Source organism: Lactuca sativa, chromosome 3, assembly GCF_002870075.4.
Source record: "Lactuca sativa cultivar Salinas chromosome 3, Lsat_Salinas_v11, whole genome shotgun sequence".
Lineage (NCBI taxonomy): Eukaryota > Viridiplantae > Streptophyta > Magnoliopsida > Asterales > Asteraceae > Lactuca > Lactuca sativa.
The window spans coordinates 109033943-109058322 of record NC_056625.2 but is presented as its reverse complement, the minus strand read 5'-3'; the positions used below and the strand labels follow the sequence as shown (position 1 = coordinate 109058322).

At 38.5% G+C, this 24380-nt stretch overlaps 1 protein-coding gene across 1 annotated transcript; it reads left to right on the top strand.

Moving 5' to 3' along the window:
- The first annotated feature begins 10533 nt into the window (after positions 1-10533).
- Positions 10534-24059, top strand: LOC111897907 (probable methyltransferase PMT27). The gene is made up of 8 exons (XM_023893863.2): positions 10534-11733; positions 11836-11985; positions 12073-12343; positions 17642-17755; positions 17853-18027; positions 23109-23381; positions 23505-23699; positions 23800-24059. Exons 1-8 carry the CDS (start codon positions 10534-10536, stop codon positions 24014-24016), a joined length of 2595 nt encoding a protein of 864 aa, XP_023749631.1. The 3' UTR covers positions 24017-24059.
- The last annotated feature ends 321 nt before the right edge of the window (positions 24060-24380 follow it).

The window sequence follows — 24380 nt, the reverse complement described above, 5'->3', positions numbered from 1 at the left end:
ATATTTTCCACACACTTGCTTTCATAGAGCCAAATTCATGCTCCAGTCTCCTCTCTCCTCAAGTCTTCTTGCTACTAGAGTTTTGGGTACGAGCCATTAGAGGCATCTGCTTCTTTGGTGCTAGCTTTCCAAGATCTAGAAGAAGGATTCTATTTTGATTATTTACAATAATAATCAAAAGGTATGTATCCCTAATTTTATCTATGAATTTCGATTTCATAGCCTCTCTCCTAGGGTTTTCTTGATATTCATAGTTAATTGCTATCAATAGAGAAAACATAGATCCATTCTAGGTTCCATGTGAACTTAAGGGTTTAAGTGTTTTTTCCGCCACAAATAATTTTTATTTATAACCTACGAAAACCCATCAGTGGTATCAGAGACATAGGTTGTCTATTTGATTCCGCCACACGTAATTCTATCCCAAGGGGTATTTGTATAGCTGCTGGATATCCCTTAGAAACCCTAGATAACGATAAACCATAAATAAGTAATTATATAGTTTCCTAATTATCCATTTGGAACATTCTAGATTACCCTAATAAGCTATCAAAACCGTCCAAGTATGGAGGTTGCTAGAATCTCTCTCTCTTGCTCACTTATTGAACAATTACAAAATAACATTTGTACAATTAATTAATTCCAATTGATCCCAAATTAATTGTAATCAATTATTAATTAAATTCTTATTGTGTTTAAACCAATTATTTAACTATTAATCTCATGTTAAGTTATTATTAACAATTAACATATAAATTATCTATTTCTAACAAATATATTAATCACATGATATATTAACATATTATTTATCTCTCATTCTCCTAATATCATTTCTAGCTGTTTCTAGTTATGAGAGCAACCCAAAAGGACTTTGCTAATTATTCAAGTTTATACTACTTTAGTTATTGGCTTAGACACCTAATCCATTAATAAGGTATTTAAATATGGGAAAACCCTAAAATCCATGGGCTTGGGCTACAGCAGCCACCACATCGTGGCCACTTCCTTGCCTTGTCGTGGTGCTCACCCGAACAAGCGATTTATTAAATGACATGCCATGCTGTGGTCATCCATACACCATGTATTGGAATAGGGGTTTCTAACCCCCCCCCCCCCCTTTTTGATCCTGATAAGCCTTAAGCTGATCTATACTGAAAAACAGGATGTTACACATTTAACCATTGTTTTTGGTCGTTACACGACTTATCACAAGTTTTTTCATGTTATAAATTTCAATATAATATGTAATCACTTAAAATGAAACTTCAAGTAACACCCGGTTCCTTGGTATGCATTCAATTTAATTATTTATTTATCTTGAGAGAAGGACTCGACGAGTTGGTAGCCCTAACTCATCGAGTAGAAGGCATAATATGCGCGGGTTTTAAGTGAACTACTCGACGAGTAGGAGTCTTGATTCGGTGAGTAGGACAGCCTGGACGAAAACCCTAATCTTTAGGGCTAGCCTATATCACCTCCAAACCCTAATCTCGAAACCCTAATCCACCTTGAGTGATCTTGAGCTATTTCTTGCCATTTTGAGTGTTATTTGTGCCTTTTGAAGCTTGTGGAAGAAGAAGTTAGATGACTCAAGAGAGAAACAGTAGATCCAGAAGTTCCATCCTGTTTGCTGCATTTTCTATTAATAAAGCTTCAAACTTAATCATTCTCTTCTTAGATCTGTTTATGAACTCTTTATGTGGGTTTTGGTTCAATATTTGCTAGCTTGTGGGTAAGGATCGACCCAAGAGTTACTCTTCTAGATCTAGTGCCTAGAGAGGCTGTGAGGACATAAAGGTGCAAACTTTATGCCCTTAGAGCCCCTATGTGAGTGCTAAATATGTATTTATGGCCTCTTGAATTAAAAAAGGCCATGCATGGAAGCAAGCTTGAGACTTTTCGTGGTTATCTGATAGCTAGGCCCTAGATCTAGGTTTGTATGTGTGGATTTGAGATTCTATGGCTTTTTGGACAAGATACATGTCCTAAAGGAATTAGGGTTTTAGCTAAACCCTTCAAAATGAGTTATCAACGGGTAAAGTTAGAAACTCTACCCTTAGAAAGGTCAGTCCCAGTGAACAAGTGAAGTATGGACTATAGACCTAAAGAACAAGGGCTTAATCTGTTAAGATGACCAATCAGACAGAAGGACTCGTCGAGTCCATGACGGAACTTGACGAGTTGAGTGGTGTTGTCCCGATTCCAGTTTATAGTAGAACTCGACGAGTCTGTAGAGGTAATCGACGAGTGGATTCACCAAGTCGTGACTGAGCAGCTAGATAGGACTCGACGAGTCGATGGAGCGACTCAGCGAGTTGAGTCGCAATTCTAGGATTTCTGAGTTATAGAACTCGGCGAGTTGAAAGGTTGACTCGGTGAGTTGGTCAACCCAGAATGTTGACTTTAACCAAAGCATTGACTTTGACCGGGGGTAAAATGGTCTTTTTATCCTTAGATGGATTTTTAGTTTTCTAACTAAGTGATATTGTATAGAGATAGCCGGGGAGTCCCGGGAGTAGCCAACAGAGATTCCTCACGCACGAGTTCAGCATCCAGTTTGAAAGGCGAGTCCTCTTCCAATAAGAACGGGTCTAAGGCCACAATGCCAGTCCGTTTAGTTTTTAGTAGTTCCAAACTACGGTCTGATGCCAGGGCGGTCCCGAGAAGAGTATATGTTTGCTTGATGTCTTTGTGATTCATGCATGTTATGTGTTATGTGTTCTGGGTCAAGCGCGATGTATGTTACTATATCTGTATGTGTTATGTGTTTTGGGGTAAGCCCTATGTCGGGGTAAGCCCGATGTATGTTAGTTTATATGATATCTGTTATGTGTTCCGAGCTTTGTTCCGATGCCGGGGTAAGCCCGATGTATGTTATATGCTAATGTTATGTGTTTATGATATATGATATGTTGTGTATGTGCCGGGGTAAGCCCGATGCCGGGGTGAGCCTGATGCCAGACGTGGTCTGATACTGGGGTGAGCCCGATGTCGGGCAGGAGTCCGATATCGGGTAAGCCAATGTCGAGTTCGTCTAGATGCAGCTGGGCGGTGTCCTATAGTTGTGTTATCTGTTACATGATATATGTGTATGGTATGTGGTAGTTTGGGGGAGCTCACTAAGCTTCGTGCTTATAGTTTTCAGTTTGGTTTCAGGTACTTTAGCTAGCAAAGGGAAGGGTTCAGGATGATCGCATGGCACACACCACAATTTTCTAGCCTGGGAGATTTACACTGATATTTGATATGAGATTTTGATATGTTGACAGATATTATGATATTTTGAGATACATGGTTTATTATTTTATACTATGGTGATGATATTTATGGTTTTAATAATGATTTAAAAATGAAATTTTTGGACTGTATTTTTGGGATGTTTCACTTCAATACCATATGTCTCACTTAATAACTGATACAAGTTAAAATGTACATATAAAATAACAAAACCCGTTATTAAGGAGGACATCTGGCCATCGTTTTCGGTCGTCGCACTACTTGTCACTATTTTTTTTAAGTAAAACCGTTGTTAATGTGTGAGGTTTGATTTGCAAATGTGACTCGTTTTTAGTAAAATGTCATGGAAACAATCATGTGGATTACTTTATGACCTTTAGTGATGACAAATATGAAAATTGGGACCACTCGGTTTTCAAGAACCGATGCCACATGCCAGTTTTGTACTAGTGTCGGGAGCTTGTAGGGATGTCAACGGGGGCAAACGGGGCGGGGAGTGCATCTCCCGCCCCCGCCCCCGGAATGTTTAGCCTTCCTACCCCCGCCCCCGATTGATTTTGGGCTACTTTTTTTTGGCTAAAAGAAGTTGTTATTTAGGCTAAAAGAAGCTATTTTTTAGATAAAAAATAATTATTTATAGCGGAATTTTATATGTTAAAAATAAAAAAGTTATGGCATTTTAAAAAATTATGCTAACAACTTAAAAACATGTTTTTTGATGAATTTTGGAAGCTCAAAATCATGTTATTGTTTATTATATTTATATAATTAATATATGTAAATATATGTGTAATTTATTAACGGGGTCCCCATGGGGATTTCGGGACGGGATTGCCTACCCCCGCCCCCGCCCCCGAAATTAAAACAGGGGTTAACCTTGCCCTCGTCCACGTCCCCGATTTTTTTAAAAAAAAATCCCCCAAACGGGACGGGGCCCCCATGGGAATGGTGTCCCACGGGACTTTTTGACATCCCTAGGAGCTTGAGTATAGGTCGACTAAAGATGCTCAAAAACTACAATCACTAGCACTCCGCTCCCGGGTTCATTAAAGGAAACAAAAAAAAAAGAAAGAAAGAAGAACAATGAAGATGAAAGAAAAGAAAGGAAACGGATCTTCATTTCCTTTCTCTCAAATTCCTCCCGATTAGGGAAGACAATTTATAGGGAAGATCGACATGTATATTCAATTCCTTTCTCTATTCTTTCCAATAAATAAATAAGGGGCAATGGTGTTTTCCTAATCTTCCACTTTCTTTCCTTTTTATCGTTAAATTAAACTTTGGAGCAGAACATAGAAAAGGAAACCAATAAGGTGCATGTTTTACACCGAAAGGTATCAATTAAGTTTGAGCCTCCCTTCATCGTTCTTTCAGTTTCTTCTTAGAAAACGTTGTCATAGCATGCCAAATCAATGTCATATTGGCAAGCAAGGGGAGGGAGAAATCGAAAAAAATGTAAAAATGAGTAAAACAAACAAGTTTCATGAAAATTATGGGTAATCGCAAAAATATATATGGTAAAACCATACCATACACTAGTACATAAGAGGTTTATTATTTGTTGAAGTGGTTATCAAACTGCTTCAAAAGATATAACATCATAAAATAGCGTTTTTTATGCGTTTCAATAACCACATTAGAAAATGTCCAAAACTGCCTTATAAAATACTAGGGTAAAAAATGCAAATCACATCATAAAATATCATTATTTGTTGATGTTGTTCAACAACAGCATTAGAAACATTTTCAAACCGTCTTATAAAATCTGGCTAAAAACTTGAAAACACACCAAAAGAACCGCTCTATTAAACTAGAGCACCAAAAAAATATAAAACCGCCGTATTAAAATATAACATAAAATAACAAATGGCAGCAAAAAATAGTTACCACCAATAAACAAATTTCTAATTTACTATTAAAAAAAACTTCACCACTACACAAAAAACTAATAATTACTTTCAAGTTATAATAAAACACAAAAAATTCTAGTTCTTATAGAGTTCTTTTCCGACTATCATTAACCATTTCAATTAAATGCGGAATTATTTCTAAGACCATAGCTTCAAGTTTACAAGGCAAAACAAACTTTTTCTTCTTCCAAAACTGCAACAAACAAACAAATTATATATACATATACAACTATATAGGAAATTGATATTTTAAATATATGCAAAACACTTACTATATTTTCAAAATCATGTTGAATGGTTTCAACAAACTCCCGCATGTGTTTAATATATCCACATTTCAGCCACCTTTTTGTTTACCCTTTGTTTTGTATCCTAACAAGTTACCATATGTTGGAAAATCACTTATAGTACAAAGCCCGCAATTGAAAGCGTTGTTTCTTATAAGCATTATATACGTCTACACCCAAACTCCAAAGAGTTTTTAAGTCATCAATCAAAGGAGACAAATACACATCAATATCGTTACCAGGATGTCTCCGCCCCTGAATCAACAACGACATCATAATGTATTTCCGCTTCATGCATAACCACGGTGGAAGATTGAAATGAATAAAAGAACTGGCCACATACTATGACGACTGCTTATGTTCCCAAAACGATTGATCCCATTTGAACTAAGCCCAAACCGTATGTTTCTCATTTCTTTTCCAATTTCAGGATACTTCTTATCAATGTTTCACCACTGAGCTGAATCCGCAACATGTCTTAGTTTTCTTTAAGTTACATGTTCTTCCATAGGCCAACAAAGTAACCTTGCTTCTTTTTTGTTTGAAAATAACCTTTTAGCCTCGGTATAATAGGGAGATACCACAACATTATAGTCGGTGGTCCATTTTTTTGTCAAATCCTCATCAACCTCATCCGAATCCTTTTCCCATTTATACCTCGATACACCGTAGAAAACACAATTATGTTTATTTTCGAACTCCTTACTATACAACATACATTTATTTGGGCATGCGTGTATTCTTTCAACTTCTAATCCCATTAGACACATTAGCTTTTTTGCTTAGTATGTAGAAATGAGTAATTCATTGTCTTCCGAAAGAATGTCATACAAAAGCTCTAATAGACTTGTGAAACTTTTATCACTCTATCCGTTTTTCGACTTTAAGTTAATCAACCTCAATACAACATCTTAAATTTGGAACCGATATATAATGGTGTTTCTGCTTCTTCAAATAAGCCTTGTAGTTTTACTTATTCAACATCATCCATATTAGCCTCCATATCATCAAACATTTCATTGAAATTGTGATTGGGGTCATTTGAATGGTGATCATCATCATCAACATATGAATCGTTGTTATATATATTATTATTAATATGTAAATTGCTCGTCGATGTGATACAATCAAGTAGTGTTTCTCCATGTCTTGACTAATAAGTGTAATTGGGCACAAAATCATTTTGGAACAAATTATACTCTATTTCTTCAGTACAATTAAATGTTATAAAGTTTTAACAAACATTACAAGGACAACAAATCAATCCACTTCCTTTATTCACACGATATTCTGCAACCCTAATAAAAGTTTGAACACCCTCTATATAAAATTCAAAAAAACATGAAGTTTTCTTCAGTACAATTAAACGTTATAAAGTTTTTACAAACATTAAAAGGACAACAAATCAATCCATTTCCTTTATTCACACGATTTGCTTTGGCAACCCTAATAAAAGTTTGAACACCCTCTATATAAAATTCAAAAAACATGAAGTTTTCTTCAGTACAATTAAACGTTATAAAGTTTTTGCAAACATTAAAAGGACAACAAATCAATCCATTTCCTTTATTCAACCGATTTGCTTCGGCAACCCTAATAAAAGTTTAAACACCCTTTATATAAAATTCAAAAAAATGAAGTTTTGTACATCCAATAATCATGATTCATCTTACAATTAAAATAAATAAACAAACAATGTTAATATATCGATTTTAAACAAACAAGTTACACAAATTTTAACATGTTAATAATCAACAAAAATCAATTAAAAAAAATAACAAACAATTATTTATTAAATACATAGGTAGAATAAAATCAAAAGTGCATTTAGCGAAGATATTGAAACAATTAATGAGAATATTTTGAGTTTTTACGTATTTATGTTGCAGAGAAACTCCATCAAGAATAAGTATATTAGGAACCATAAACGGATATAACCAGGTTTTTAATTGATGCATTTCTTCAAAATACACCACCAAAAAATCGAAATATAAAGATGCATTTTATAAAATAGACTATCAAAAAAATCATAATTTAATGATGCCATCACAACAAGTTGCACTAAAAATCATTTCTAATGCTATTCTTTGAGAAGCGCACTAACAGATGTACCAGGAGTTCTCTTTCGGTGCCTTTTAATACGGTTTTCATAGTTTTTTTTAATGCTACGACCATTTAATAATGCGGTTTTAAAAAAAAACATCTCAAAAAAATAAAAATAAAATAATGCTTGCACTATAAAATACCTTCATGTACTAGTGATAAAAGCCTTGAAAACTAAAGGCTTTGCTTGTGAAGGACATAGAGAAACCTATATAAAAAGGTAAAGGAGGTAAAATGAACAAATTGCATGAATATTTATAGCATAAATCTGAAAAAAAATGTACTTATACGGTAAAAATTCAAAAAATCAAAGAAACTTAGCTAAAAGTAATTATCGATTATTTGAGAAATATTACAATTACTCATTGATAACATCCATGTAACGATCCAATTTTCACGTCCAAAAATTTCATTTTTGATTAAGTGATTTACAAAACGTTTGTAACATAATATCATCCGATCATATCATTTAATAAAACATGTCTTGTATCTGAAAACCGAATCGTAAAAACATAATAATGTCAGAGTACAAATCCCAGAATAACTCATAGTGCGGAAAACAAAGAGTGTGTGTATGATGTGCCGCTACCGCACTAGTTCCTTCCCCTTCGCTGAAGAGGTACCTGAAACCAAAACTGTAAACTGTAAGCACGAAGCTTAGTGAGTTCCCCCATTGTACCATAACCCATACAATCACATAGAATACATACTGCCAGACAATTCTGGGGTGCCCGACCTACCTGGTACGACCATTCTGGGGTGCCGACCTACTCATGCGGCCATTCTGGGGTGCCGTCCTACCCGTCGGTCCTAACAACCGACCCTCGGGGACTATTCTACCCCTTACTACTACTATCACATATTTCATAACATAAATATACTATCAGACATATCTGGGGTGTCCGAACCACCCATAGGTCCTAACCACCGAACTTGGGGACTATTCCCCTCCTCCTACCGCTATCATATATAACATATCATGCCAGCATATAAACATATCAGTACATATTATCAGATATATCTTGGGTGTTTGACCTACCCTTCGGTCCTAACAACCGAACTCTACTATTATCACATATAACATATCATGCCAGCATAAAACATATCAGGTAGTAGCAAACCTAGATGATATCACAAAGACAATCATCTAACATACAACTCCTACTAGTGGGCCGACATTGTGGCCATAGACCCACCGCTACTGGAAGGTAGCTCACCTCGTAGTAGCTACTGATCTGTGCGGGAATCCTCTGACGCTGCCGCTGTTGCTCCGGAAATCCTCCGACTATAATTCCCACAAAACACTTAGTCATACATTGCTAACTGTTCTTAGGGTAAAATGACCATTTTACCCCTGACCAAATCAAAGTCAAAATCAACTTCTAGTTGACCTGACTCGCCGAGTTGGCTCGCCAACTTGTCGAGTCCCTATCCTTCCATTTGTCCTTATCGCGTCTCTACTCGTCGAGTTAGGCGATGACTCGACGAGTTTTCCTTCTAAATGAACATCGACTGAATCTTCATCCGACTCGCCGAGTTGTATGAACAAATTGTCGAGTTCATCTTCAACTGATAAACAGGTCCTGTCGTTGACTCGCTGAGTTATATGAACAACTCGTCGAGTTCATCTTCATCCTTAAGAAGATTGCCTTGGACTCGCCGAGTCTGCTCATGCACTCGCCGAGTCCCATGAACTTCCAGAACAATGGCTTAGTCCAGAACGTTGGGTCACTCCCCGAGACCCCCTAAAGCCTTTCCACGCTCAACTGGGTCCTTATGACCCTCAACTGATATGGGACAGAAGCCTAGGACTCGCCGAGTCCAAGAATGGACTCGTCGAGTTGGTCACATCCACTCACTAAATCTTCGATTTCTGATGTACAACCCTTGATCAAAAGATAGATCTATGCTTCTATAATCGATCTAGCACGTAAAGTTACAACCTTTACGTGTTTGTATGGGACTTTGAGCTCAAAAGGTCCTTAAACAAGCTCTTTCAATGCATGGGGCCTTCTTTGAGTGCAAGAGCCACTCCTTTCTGCCTTGTAACCCCTCTAAGGACCTAGATCCGAAACATCAACTCCAAACCATGCTTGCAATCACGGTTGGTGACCAAAATGGATTAGAAAAGCCCTAAAACTCCACAAAATGGGATCTAACAAAAGAACTAACAAGGTATAGACTTTATACCCTCTAAAGACTGCAAATGATGCTCAAAATCGGATCCTTCTAGCCTCCTCTTGATCCTTCAAGCTTTTCCTTCATTCCTTGGGTCACAAAAGCACCAAAATCACTCCAAATGCCTTAGATTGCTTCAATAACGGCTAGGGTTTGCTATGGGGGTCTTCTGGGAGCAAATGGGACGGAGGCCGAGTTAAGGTGTTTAAATAGTGTGCAAACCCTCGGGTTAGGGTTTTTGTCCAGACAGGGCCTACTCGCCGAGTCCGGGACCCGACTCATCGAGTCCACAGCTTAAACCCCGCGTCTCATTCCGCTTCTACTCGGCGAGTTGGTCCTTCAACTCGCCGAGTCCAAAGCCAAAATGCAAAAATATTAATAAAAGAATATGTACCAAGAACCAGGTGTTACAATCCACAATGCAAAACTTAATGAAATGATTGAATAATTAAACGTGGAATCTTATTTGATATTCAATAAATTACTTCCAACTTTTATAAAAAAAATAAAAATAATCTATTAAACTCCATAAATTTCATCCCAATTGCATATTAGTTGAGATTGAAATAGAATTTAACAAAGAGGCGAGTGATCCGAACCTTGTGATTTGTAAATGCATTGTCTACTTGTCTAGTGTCTAGATAAACCCGTCTTCGGACAAATAACCTAAAATGGAGGAAAGACATAGGGGTGACAAGAAGTCTCCTTGCTTTTTGGATCTTAAGATATTTTTAGAATGTTTCCTTCATTTTCTATTTCCACAGGACACCTTTCTGAATTTTCTTTCTTTCTTTCAATTCCTTTCCGACTCGACAACTATGGCTGTCGGAAAATCTCGTGGTAACAAGAAATCTTACGGTGGTTCTTGTTCAGTAACAGCCACAATGCTGGTGTTCGTCTTTGTATGCGTTTTTGGTGTATGGATGTTGACCTCTACTACCCTTGTTTCACCCCGAAAGAAGTCTCCCATACAGAAGGCAGCTTCATCTTTAGATTCCGTCTTTGAAAACGCTCATCGCAAGACAAATCTACCACGAAAGATCCCTAATCCTGCCGCTACTGTTTTCGAAGATAATCCAGGTGATCTACCAAGCGACGCCATAAAATCGGATGATGATTTGATGGACCAAACAAGGAATGCATCAATCGAAACTGAACATGAACGTGAAATCACCAAGAATGTTGTTGACGACGTCGAGACTGTAAATGAAAACGACGTGGGAAAACAGGAGGCAAAACAAGTTAAAAAGGAGAAACATAAACAAGAAACAGAAGATACGCAAAACACGATTCCTTTCAAACGAAATACTGAGAAAACCATAACAGCCAAGAATATCGAAAATGAAGCCGATCAGCAAAACGGAAGAATTGGTCATGAAGAAAGCGATATGAAAAATCAAGAAAACAAACAAAAGGACGCAAATGAAGGTGATGAAAAAGGGAATTTGAAAAACGACCAAGAACGCCATATAACAGATGAAGAACACGAAAAAAACTCATCAGAGGTGAGTGATGATCATGCACGACACGATGACGATACGCAAATCGAATCCCACTCCATAGCAACAGAGACAAAATCTCAAGTTCGAAATCAAGAATCACAAGAAACGAGCGAACAAATGGAACAAGACAAGATAGAAACCAACACCATTAACACCAAAACACCCGAAAAAGATACTAACGTACATGAAACAACAGCATCAGAGATAACAACCGATTCAAAGGATTCAAAGCACGCATGGATAACACAAGCTGATCAATCTACAAACCACAACGGGAGATCAAAAGAAGCAGAAGATGACGTAAACACATCTGAATTCAAGTGGGAGTTATGCAATGTCACTGCTGGAACTGATTACATTCCTTGTTTGGATAACGAGAAAGCCATAAAAAAGTTACATGGGAGACACCATTACGAGCATCGAGAGAGGCATTGCCCTGAAGAGGCTCCAACGTGTCTTGTTCCTCTCCCAGAGGGTTACCAGACGCCTATTTCATGGCCTCAAAGCAGAGATAAGGTACATGAACTATATATACTATAAATTATATGTTATTATATTAGTATTACATGCATAAATAGTTACAAAAATGCTTAAGGACTTTTAAGATTTACAACGCAGATATGGTTCCACAATGTACCACACAAAGGTTTAGCAGAAGTAAAAGGTCATCAAAATTGGATGAAGGTGACCGGGGAATTCCTTACTTTTCCTGGAGGTGGAACTCAGTTCATCCATGGTGCTATGCATTATATTGATTTTGTGCAGCAGGTAAAAATATTACAATATAGGGGTTAATAACAAAAATATAAAAAGGTAATATCAAATATTGACCATATATTCTATGGGTACGTACAGATGGTGCCTGAGATTGCATGGGGAAAGCATACGAGAGTAATATTGGATGTGGGATGTGGAGTAGCAAGTTTTGGAGGTTACCTGTTCGATAAAGACGTACTTACAATGTCATTTGCACCAAAAGATGAACACGAAGCTCAAATCCAGTTTGCTCTAGAGAGAGGAATACCCGCAATTTCAGCTACCATGGGCACTCAACGCCTTCCATTTCCAAGCAATGTTTTCGATCTTGTCCATTGTGCTCGTTGTAGAGTACCTTGGCACAAAGAAGGTAATAATAACAGATGCATTTTCACTTAACATCTCATTCATATTATTCATGTGTATATATAAGAGAGGACAAGATATGTGAAACTAACTAAACTAATAAACATGAGTTTAAATCTTATACAACTGTTATCTTTAATATCTAAAACTTTAGTATCTAGAATCCCCCCCCCCCCCCCCCCCCCCCCCCCCCCCCCCCGACAAGCTGAATGGTGGTGGTCCAACACGAAGCTTGACACGAAACTGTTCAAACAATGGTCTTGGCAAGCTCTTGGTATATATATATATATATATATATATATATATATATATATATATATATATATATATATATATATATATATATATATATATATATATATATATATATATATACCTGCAAGTTGGAGATGAGTGGGAATATATTTGGTTTTAAGCTTGCGAGACGAGACGAGTTCCCGTACAAAATGATAATAAATGTCAATGTGCTTAGCACGTTTATGTGAAATAGGATTTTGGCTCAGGAATAATGCGCTTTTGTTGTCACAAAGTAAGGTTGGCACAGAAGGCGGAAGAGCATGAAGTTCACGAAGGAGATGTGTTACCCAAATGATCTCAGAAGCGGTGTTAGCCATTGCCCGATACTCAGACTCACAACTTGAACGAGAGACTGTTGGTTGCTTTTGAGCACTCCATGACACCAAATTACCACCTAAAAAGACCGAATAACCATAGGTAGACCGTCTTGTTTCAATACATCTTGCCCAATCAGCATCCAAGTAACCCATGACAGATGAGGAATGAGGTCGAGTGAAATGTAACCCAAATGTGAGTGTGCCCTTAACATATCTTAAAATGCGTTTGACAGCTTGATAATGATCAATGGTAGGTGCTTGAAGAAACTAGCTAACTTGGTTCACCGCATAAGACAAATCGGGACGAGTGATGGTAAGGTATTGGAGTGCCCCAACAAGCGATTGGTACAAGGTAGGATAAGAGAACTGGGCCCCATCACTGAGCAACTGATCAGTGGCATGAAGTGGAGTGGACACTGGTTTGGATTCGAGAAGACCTGCACGTGTAAGAATATCATGGGCATACTTTGCTTGAGTGAGAAACAAGCCATTGTTAGTGTAAGATGCTTCTAGACCAAGGAAATAACTTAGCTGCCCAAGGTCTTTAATAGAGAATTCGCCATTTAATCTATTGATAAAACTGCGAATAAGAGATGAGTTGTTGCCTGTAAGAATAATATCGTCCACGTAAACAAGTAAGTAAAGCAGTGTGGAGCCTCGTTTGAAGACAAATAGAGACGTATCGGCCCTGCTGCAATAGAAACCAAGTGAAATAAGTAAGGCACTCAATCATTGAAACCATGCTCGTGGAACTTGTTTAAGGCCATAGAGAGCCTTCTTCAACCGACATACATGAAGAGGAAATTTTTCGTCAAGAAAACCAGGTGGTTGTTCCATAAAAACTGTATCTGAGAGACACCCGTTCAAGAAAGCATTTTTGACATCTAATTGATGTAAAGGACAACTTTTCATGACAACTATGGTCAAAACGATACGTACTGTTGATGCCTGTTTAACAGGGTTGAATATATGAGAATAATCAATTCCATGTACTTGAGTAAATCCTTGTGCCACAAGACGAGCCTTGTACCTCTCTATTGAGCCATCAGAACGAAACTTAGTTCGAAATATCCATTTGGAACCGAAAACATTGAATTAGAGGGTCGAGGAACCAAATCCTATGTGTTGTTGGAACGTAATGCAGCCATTTCTTCTTCCATTGCCATAAGCCACTGAGGATTTTTAGCTGCTGATTTGAACCCCTTTGGGACAATTGTAGAGAACAAGGAGGTGATGAGCAGTGTGCTAGCCAATGAGACCAAGTCAGCAAAACGTTTTCGTTTAACAATACCATTTTTAAGACGAGTAACCATTGGGTGAACAGAGCCGGTATGTTGCGGTATAGAAGAATCATGATGGGCAGGTGATCGTTCTGGAGGTGCTGCATCAGCAGCTGATTCAATAGATGCCAAAGGTGATGACGATGCTATTGATGATGGTGAAAGAGAGGGTGAAGGTGAGGTAGGTATGATTGGTAGATTAGGGGTTGATGGTTGCTGAAGTGGTGGACAGAGAACACATGTTTGTGGTATCGAACTGGGTTGAAGTTGTTGTGGCAACACTGGAGAGGGAACATCAGCCACGGTCGGTTGTGTTGGTTCATCAAATGTCGAAAAAACGGTTTGTGTAAGATCAGTAGCAGATAACACACCAGAAAATGGTAGAGTATTTTCATCAAACTAGGCATGTTGAGATATGCAGACTCGTTTGATGCTTGGATCTAGACACTTGTAGCCTTTACATTGAGTACAGTAACCAATGAAGATACATGGAGTGCTTCGTGGGGCAAGCTTATGAGGTGCATAATCCCTTAGATAAGGGAAAACGCGACAACCAAATACCTTGAAAACTTCATAATTTGGTACTTGATGAAAAAGTACCTCAAATGGACTTTTATGGAAGAGAACTTTGGTAGGCAACCGGTTAATGATGTAAACTGTAGAACTGAACGAGTCGACCCACAGAGAGACAGGAGCTGGGCATTAAATAACATAGCTAGGCCAGTTTATGTGATGTGTCTATGTTTTCTTTTAGCACGTGCATTTTGTTCAGGTGTATATGGACATGAAATACGGTGATGAGTGTCATTAGTGTCAAAGATATGGCAAACACGATGATTAATGAACTCAGTTCCTCCATCACTTTGAAATTCTTTGATCTTGCAGTTAAATTGAGTTCGAACAAAGGTGATGAAGATAGGTAGTATGGCCGAGAAATCTGATTTCTTCTTGAGTGGATAGAACCAGGTGAAACGAGAGTGGTCATCAACAAAAATAACATAGTAGAGATAGCCATCTGTAGATGGAATGGTTGCAGGACCCCATAAATCACAGTGAATAAGGTCTAAAACATGCGCAACTCGTTTCAAGTTGTCACTGAAAGGTAATCGAGAGCTTTTGGATAATTGACACGAAGTACATAAACCAGGTTTAGGCAAGATACATGAAATAGACAAAGAACCAACTTTATGTAATAAAGAAATAATGTCAAAAGCTACATGCCCTAATCTACTATGCCAAAGTTCAAAAGATGCAGTAATGCATTTATTTTTTAAAGCTGGAACGAAAGCCTTGGTTCCTTGCTCACGCATATAGAGTCCATCCTCACCTTTGCCCCTTGCTATTATGTCCTTGGTGCTGCGATTCTGAATAGCAAAAGATTTATTAGAGAACAATATGTCAACCGGTGAGTCATCGGTTAGTTTGCTAATGGAGAGAAGGTTCTTAGTAAGGTGAGGAACCACAAGAACATCCAACAGCTTAAGATTATCTGAAATAGTAGTGGTACCAATTCTAGAGATATTTAAACATTTACCATTCCCAAAAATGACTTGGTGTTTACCCGAATAAGGACCGGAGCTGTCAAGAGTACTGGTGGAATTGGTCATGTGGGACGATGCTCCGGAGTCAACGTACCAATCCGGGAGGGATTGGGTTAAGGTGCATTGATTCTGAAAGGACTGAGCAAGGTTAGCATCAATTAGAGACTCACGTTTGGCATATGTAGATAGGTTTGGACACTCCGAGGCGTAGTGCCCACTGGTTTTGCAGAGTTGACAGTGTGTGTGTGTGTGTGTGGGGGGGGGGGGGGGGGGGGGCGCTTGCCACGTCCTCGTCCTCCTGAGAAATTTCCCCTGCCACGTCCTCCTGAAAAATTCCCTCTATTGGAGGTTGAGCCACGGGAATTGGATTGAGGAGCATGGTACTGTTGAGCCTGGAAAGCAACAGCAGGTGGTGTAGAATTGTTGTGAATTGAGTTTAATAATATCTCATGACTTTCAGATAGTGAGAGAAGAGTGCAAAAGGCAGGAGCTAGCTTTAGAGCACGATGAGTGATGGAAAACGACTCATAGCCAAAACCCAATCCGCACAAAAAACCAGTGGTTTTTGTCCAGGTTATCAATAGGTTACCCAATAGCCGCCAGTTGGTCACAGATGCCTTTAAACTTGCGACAGTATTCAGAAACAGTGGAAGTACCTTTGTGTAATTGAGGCAGGGAGTCACGAAGAGTATGCATTTGTTCCATGGAGTCATGGTTGTATGTAGCTTCAAGAGCATTCCATATAGCTTGAGCGGATTTGAGGCCTATGGTCTCTGCCTAAGCTTATTCAGAGAGAGATGATTGAATAATGAGCAAGGCTTGTTGATCGGCCTTGTGCCACGGTGGATACAAAGGGTTTTGTTGAGGTGGTTTGCCTTCAACCTCAACAGTGGTAGCAGGTGGAGGACCCGTCCCATCAATATGTCCCAAGAGATCCTGATAGGACAATAAGGGTGTGAATTGATTTTTCCACAGCAGGTTGTTTGTGGAAGAGAGTTTGATGGTGAGAAGATGTAAGATGGTGTTGAGAGAGATGGGAGTTTCAGATGTAGACATTGGAAAAGAATCGAGAAGAGAGAAGAAACAAATGGGAGGTCGGCAAGGGTTGATGTCGTGTCTGCTCTGATACCATAACAGATGTATTTTCACTTAACATCTCATTGATATTATTCAAGTGTATATATAACAGAGTACAAGATATGTGAAACTAACTAAGCTAATAAACATGAGTTTAAATCTTATACAACTGTTAACTATGTTATCTATCAGGATCATGGTTATCTTTAATATCTAGAACTTTAGTATCTAGAATATCGCCAGTAAATAAACTTCTTCATAACTTGTTTAAATGTTTATTGGGAAAATGATTTACGAGCCCAACGAAGTTTCCAAACAGCTCAAAAAAACTCAATCATGTTTTATATGTTCAAGAAAACCCAATAAATTTAACCTTTTGTCTAAAAAAGCCCAGCTAAGTTACATTTTTGTTCGATTCTATAGAAGTCAAAGAAAAGAAATAGATGACATGGCTTATTACCATATCAGAAAAATGACTTGTCAGACCAACAAAATTTCCAAACTGTTCAAAAAACCACAATCGTGTTTTGTCTGTTAAAAAAAGCCCAACAAACTTAACATTCTGAACAGACAAAACATGATTTGGGTTTTTTGAACGGTTTAAAAACTTCGTTGGGTTTTTTATACAAAAGATTATGTTTGTTGGGTTTTTTTTGAAAAGACAAAACATAATTTAAGTTTTTTTGAAAGGTTTGAAAAATTCGTTGGACGTATAATTCATTTTCCCAATGTTTTTTTATACATGTTGAAAAACAATTAGAATAATAAAGTTGCTTGTTCCTTTGTGAAGGTGGTAGGCTTCTTTTGGAGCTCAATCGTGTGCTTCGCCCAGGAGGTTATTTTGTTTGGTCAGCAACACCTGTTTACAAAAAAAACGAAGAAGAAGATGTTCAGATATGGAAAGGTACATATCATTTGATTAATCTTTCGGAAACTAAATCCAATATCATTAATTTTATAATTAATATAACTAATTAACATATATAAGATCTTGCATTCAGAGATGTCTTCCCTAACAGAGGCCATGTGCTGGGAGCTTATTACTATCAAGAAGGATGCTTTGAATGGAATTGGTGTTGCTATCTATCAGAAACCAGAATCAAATGAATGTTATAATGAAAGAAAGATACAAGAACCTCCAATGTGTAATCCAGATGATGACCCAAATACGGCTTGGTAATTAAATACTAACTGTTTGACTGTCGAAATTATCCATGTTAGGGTTTGCATTGAAAACATCAGTATAAATAATACAGGGTTTGAAATAATTACATAAGGACCCCTAGACTATACAAAGAATAAATATATACATAATTAACACTCCCCCTCAATTTGAGCGGGAGGTTCCCGAATGCTTAAACTGTCCTGAAATTCCAGAAATAGCTGAGTAGGAAGTCCTTTAGTAAAAATATTTGCAAACTGATGAGCTGAAGGAACATGCAACACACGAACTTAACCAATAGCAACATGTTCCCTGACAAAATGCAAATCTATTTCCACATGTTCGGTTCTTTGGTGCTGAACCGGGTTAGAAGCAAGGTACATGGCACACACATTATCACAGAACACAACTGTAGAGCGAGTCAAGGGGTAGGAAAGCTCAAGGAGAAGGTTTCGAAGCCAAGCAGTTTCAGTAACCACATTAGCTACCCCCGATACTCAGCTTCGGCACTAGACTGATAGACGATGTGTCGACGTTTGGAGGACCATGAGACAAGATTATCATCTAGATAAACACGGAACCCAGAGGTGGACCGACGAGTTGAAGGACAGCCGGCCCACTCAGCATCAGAGTAGGAGACCAAACGATCGACATGAGATGGACGGATGAACATACCATGATGAAGAGAACCATTTAAATAACAAAGGATTTGCTTAAGGGAATGGAAGTGTGGTTCGTGAGGATCATGCATGAACAAACAGACCTTTTGAACCGCATATGCAATATCAGGATGAGTGAAAGTCAGATATTGTAACACTCACACAAGACTTCTGTAAAGGGTCGGATCAGAAACCGGCTTTCCAGAGGGAGGGAGCTTGGATTTAGTGTCCGTCGGAGTGCTACACAGGTTACAGGAGAGCATATTGGCATGAGAGAGAATCTTCTTGGCAAAGGCACTCTGGGAAAGAAACAGGTTGTCTGAGGATCGAGTAGCAATAATGCCGAGAAAGAAAGAGAGGGGACCTAAGTCTGTCATGGCAAACTCAGACGAGAGATGAGTGATTACTCGTGTGACAAGCGCTGGGCTGGAAGCAGTGAGGATGATATCATCCACGTAAAGAAGAAGGTAGATGGTTTCGGTGCCATGGTGAAACGTAAAAAGTGACGTATCCGAACGACTGCTAGTGAAGCCAAGCGAGGAGATGAAGATAGTGAATCACTGATATCAGCCACGAGGAACCTGTTTGAGGCCATATAAAGCCTTGCGAAGTCGACAAACGTGATCAGGGAAAGAAGGATGAACATAGCTAGGAGGTTGCTTCATATAAACCTCTTCTATTAAACCGCCATGAAGGAAGGCGTTTTTAACATCTAGTTGATGAATCGACCATCTACGAGAAACAACAATGCTGAGAACGGTACGAATGGTGGCAGGTTTGACAACCGGACTAAAAGTGTCATCGAAGTCAAGTCCAGGTTACTGGGAGAAGCCTTGAGCAACAAGACGACCTTTATATCGGTCAAGGTTCCCGTGGGAGTCAAATTTGTGACGGTATAGCCACCGGCAGCCAACGATGTTGGCGGAAGGAGGTCGCGGAACAAGATCCCAGGTGTGATTGTTAGCGAGAGCTGACATCTCGGCGTCTATAGCTAGTTTCCAATTTGGATCACTCATAGCCTAAGCTGTGGATCTGGGAATGGGAGAGATGTCGGAGGTAGCACAGAGATTCAGAATGACTCGAGGTTTTAAGGACCTAGTACGAGAGCGAGTGGCCATGGGATGACCAGCGGTTGGAGAAGGGGGGGATGGTTGAACGGGTGTAGGAAAGGGTGGTGAATCGACCACCTGGTCAGTGGTAGAAGGGGCCACGGAAGGAGAGATGATGGGTGGGGGATCATCGTCCGGAGTGAACCGAGCATAATCAGACTTGGAAGGAGTAGGATGATAATCATAGTAAGGGAAGTGATCTTCATCGAATATGACATGCTGAGAGATGATGACACGTTGTGTGACCGGATCTAGACACTTATGCGCCCTGTGATCGGGAGCAAGCCCAAGATAAACACACACAGTGGATCGGGGAGAAAGTTTATGAGGAGAGGTGGACGATGTGTTGGGGTAGCACATACAACCAAAGACCCTAAGATGGTCCTACTTTGGAGAGAACCCAAAGAGAACTTCAAATGGTGTCTTAAAAGATAGAGTGGTGGTGGGAAGAAGATTGATAGTATGAACAACAGTGAGAAGGGCCTCAGTCCAAAATGTAGGAGCTAAGGAAGCCTGAAAGAGAAGCGTACGAACAATGTTGTTAAGAGAGCGTATGGATCATTCGACTTTTCCATTTTGCTGAGACGTATAAGGGCAAGAAAAGCGAATAGTAATGCCATTCGATTGAAGATACGTGAGAAGAAGATGATTATTAAATTCGCGACCATTATCACACTGAAAAGATTGAATGTCAGTTTTAAATTGATTTTTGACATACATGCGAAAGTTGCAAAAAACAGCATAAACATCAGATTTGCCACGTAATGGAAAAACCCACAAAAAATGAGAAAAATCATCAAGAAAAAGAATATAGTACTTAAAACCACCCAAACTAGTAATAGGAGATGTCCATAAATCAGAGTGAACAAGCTCAAACACACGAGTAGTCTTAGTCAAAGAAAAAGAAAATGGCATCCTGCAATGTTTACCAAGTTGACAAGCATGACAAATGGAAAATTTATTGTTACTACTAGAAATAAAATGATGTGTCGTCAAAAACTGGAGAACGAAAGAGCCAAGATGTCCTAAGCGGCGATGCCAAGTGAGAAGCGATACTGCAGCGAGAGCGGAGTCTGGAGTGGGAGGAGTGCATGGGTATAAATCACCAACACTGTCACATCGCTGAAGAAGGGCACCAGAGTCAAGATCCTTAACAGAAAAACCAAAAGGGTCAAAAGAGATAGAAACCCAATTATCAGTAGTGAATTTACGCACATACACTAAGTTTTTGATTATTTGATTTGACACTAAAACATTTGTAAGAGAGAATTTATCACGAAAATAACGAAGAAAAGCTTGACAAATATGAGAAACCAGACTAATAGCACAATTACCAACCATTATGAATTTAGAATTACACGGAGTGAGGGAATGCATGTTACCTTGATAAAATTCATGTGTGAACTAGCCCCCGTGTCCATGTAGTGTTGATTGTCGGGTGGAGGTTGGATCGACATTGCTTGGAAAATTGAAGACAAATTTGTGGGCTGAGTTGGAGCTTGAAAAGTCGGACCAAGAGAAGAAATTGGGGTGCTGGGCTGCTGTGGAAATCCAACTGAAATGGGCCTGTAAGATGAGTTGATGGGCTACCCAAAAAAGGCAGCATGTGGTTGCGGTGCTGAAGTGATCTACTAGGGTAGAAATACAGGTCCAATTTGTTGTTGGGCCAAAGACGCATGATGGGCCGGTGGAGGATTATAGGTGCCGGCAATGTGAGGCGTGAGTGGCAGTGGGCCACCTTGAGTTGGAACATTAAATTGTAATGGGGCATGAGGGTAAGCAGTAGCATTTTGCACACCAAAAAAATAAGGAGATTGATTTGTAGCTTGTGCATTTGGGTGTGCTCCCATAATTTCGGCAAATTGAGAGCTTGTATTTGTACCTGTAGATGGGTTAGTGTTGGAAAAAATACCCGAATTATCCCCCCCTTTAGAAGTATTCCAATTATTATTACGGCTTTTATTCCATTTGTTTTTCGATTTTCCGGTTTGGTGAAGGATGGAATAAAGAGCCGTTGTGGTGGTAGACATCGGGTCTAGCATCGTGTCATTGTTATCTTCACGGTTTTCATGTAAAAGAAGCATATTCTTGGCTTCCATGAATGACAGGAAGGGTTTGGTGTTGGTAACAACATCAACAATGCTATGGTAGGAAGGCGGTAGACCACGGAGTATTTTGCATGACAAGTTCGACTTAGAATATTTCAGAGTCGACATCATGGAGACCATCAGCGAGATGTTTGAGGTTACGACAATAATCATGAATTGAGGAAGCACCTTTCTTTGAGTTACGAAACTGTTCTTGAAGTTGGAGCATTCTTGACATTTTATTGTTGAGAAAAAAATTCATATAGGTTGTCCCAGATGTCTTTAGCGGTGCATGAGTCCTTGGTAATAACTTGTAATACGGAGGGATCACAAGTAGAATAGAACAAAGACTTGACACGAGCATCAATGGAGTGCCAATCTTCATCATCATCATCGTGAGGTATGGATTTTCCAGTAATATGACCCAAAACCTTTGCCCCGGTAAAAATATCTTTAAAAATACGACACCAAAGTTTGTATTTAGATCCGTCAGATGTGAGTTTGAAATTGAAGGAATTGTATACATTGGTTACAACATAAACAAGTTGCTGTGCAGTAGGTGCGGTATTTGAGGTTCCGGCAATGGTGGTCATGGTGTGGAGAATCGAAAAACACAATTTAATAAACTAACGTAATAATAATTAGATAACTAACGTTCGGAAGAGGGATTAGAGTAAATTTACCGAACTAAACAGTGAATGTTGTAGATATGGAGGCAGTAGATAACAGACGTGAATGGTTGGAGCCGACCAAAAAATAAGATCGCAAACAAATGGTTGCAGTCGATGAGTGGCATAGCACGTGGGCAAGAGGCAGGCATGAAATTGTACCCAAAGAAGGAAGAACGAGGAAAAAAACACGACTAATTTTGTATGCTAGGTCGGCGGCTTGTCCAGGCTCGATACCATGTTTGACTGTGGAAATTATCGCTGTTAGTGTTTGCATTGAAAATATCAATATAAATAAGGACCCTAGACTATACAAAGAATAAATATATACATAATTAACACTAACAACATAAAACCGAGAAAACTCATTCACGACAATCAATCCCATCTCATATATGTTATACTTAATGATGGGTAATGGGAATATATATATATATATATATATATATATATATATATATATATATATATATATATATATATATATATATATATATATATATATATATATATATATATATATATATATATATATATTTCAAAATGAATTGATTAGGGATTGTTATTGGCAGGTATGTAGCACTGCAGACATGTATGCATAAGGTGCCGACTAATGTGAAAGAGCGAGGTTCTCAGTGGCCTGAAGAATGGCCTGCCCGAGTTCAAACACCTCCATACTGGTTAGAGAAGAACCCGATGGGTGTTCTTGAGAAATCAACTCCCACAGATTTTGAAACAGATTATGAACGCTGGAAATGGGTAGTTAGCAAAACTTATATTAGTGGCTTACAAATTGATTGGTCGAATGTAAGAAATGTTATGGACATGAGAGCCGTCTATGGGGGGTAAGTATTGCAGCAGATATTCCTCTTCATCAATTGTCATGTAACAATGGATAAATCTCTTCACTTCATTTCAAATAAGTATAAACATATATTGATCACTATTAATCGACTTTCAATGTGTAGGTTTGCTGCAGCGTTGAAGGACCTCAAACTATGGGTGCTAAATGTTGTGAACGTAGATTCTCCTGATACACTTCCGATCATATACGAGAGGGGTCTTTTTGGGGTTTACCATGATTGGTGTGAATCTTTTAGCACATATCCTCGGACTTACGATCTTCTTCATGCAGATTACTTGTTTTCCAACTTGAAAAAGAGGTGACTCTAGTTGATAAAGTCTCTGTACACACATATATGTACATGTATAGACATGAACTCGTGATCCGGTGATTATGTTTGATATGATGCATGCTTGCAGATGCAAGATCACACCTGTGATCGCAGAGGTAGATAGAATCGTGAGGCCAGGAGGGAAACTGATTATCCGGGATGAATCCACCACAATAGGGGAAATCAAAAATTTGTTGAAGACATTACACTGGAAGGTTCATTTAATTCCTTCCAAGAACCAAGAACGAATACTCAGTGCCAAAAAATCAACATGGAGACCGAAGACATACGCAGCCCCATCTTGACCTTGATCACTGACCAGATATAGGATTTAGAATCTTAATTTGAGCTCACACCGGGTTTTAATATTGTATCATTTGGTAAAATATAGAAAAATATACAAATTGATAGTATGTGATTCTTAAATATCGTTATGTTCTAGTTTAATGGCTTATCTCATCATCATATCCCATTTTTGGATATTTTCTAGTTAATTTAATGGCTTACCACATCATCATCATATCCCATTTTCCATACGACTTTAGCATTTCATTGTACCATGCATTGAAATCTAGAAAAGTCAAATAAACATATTTTTAAAAATTAAAAAAAAATGTTTTCTCCCAATTGATTTACTAGAAAATCAATGGTCATTTAACTTCAAATCTT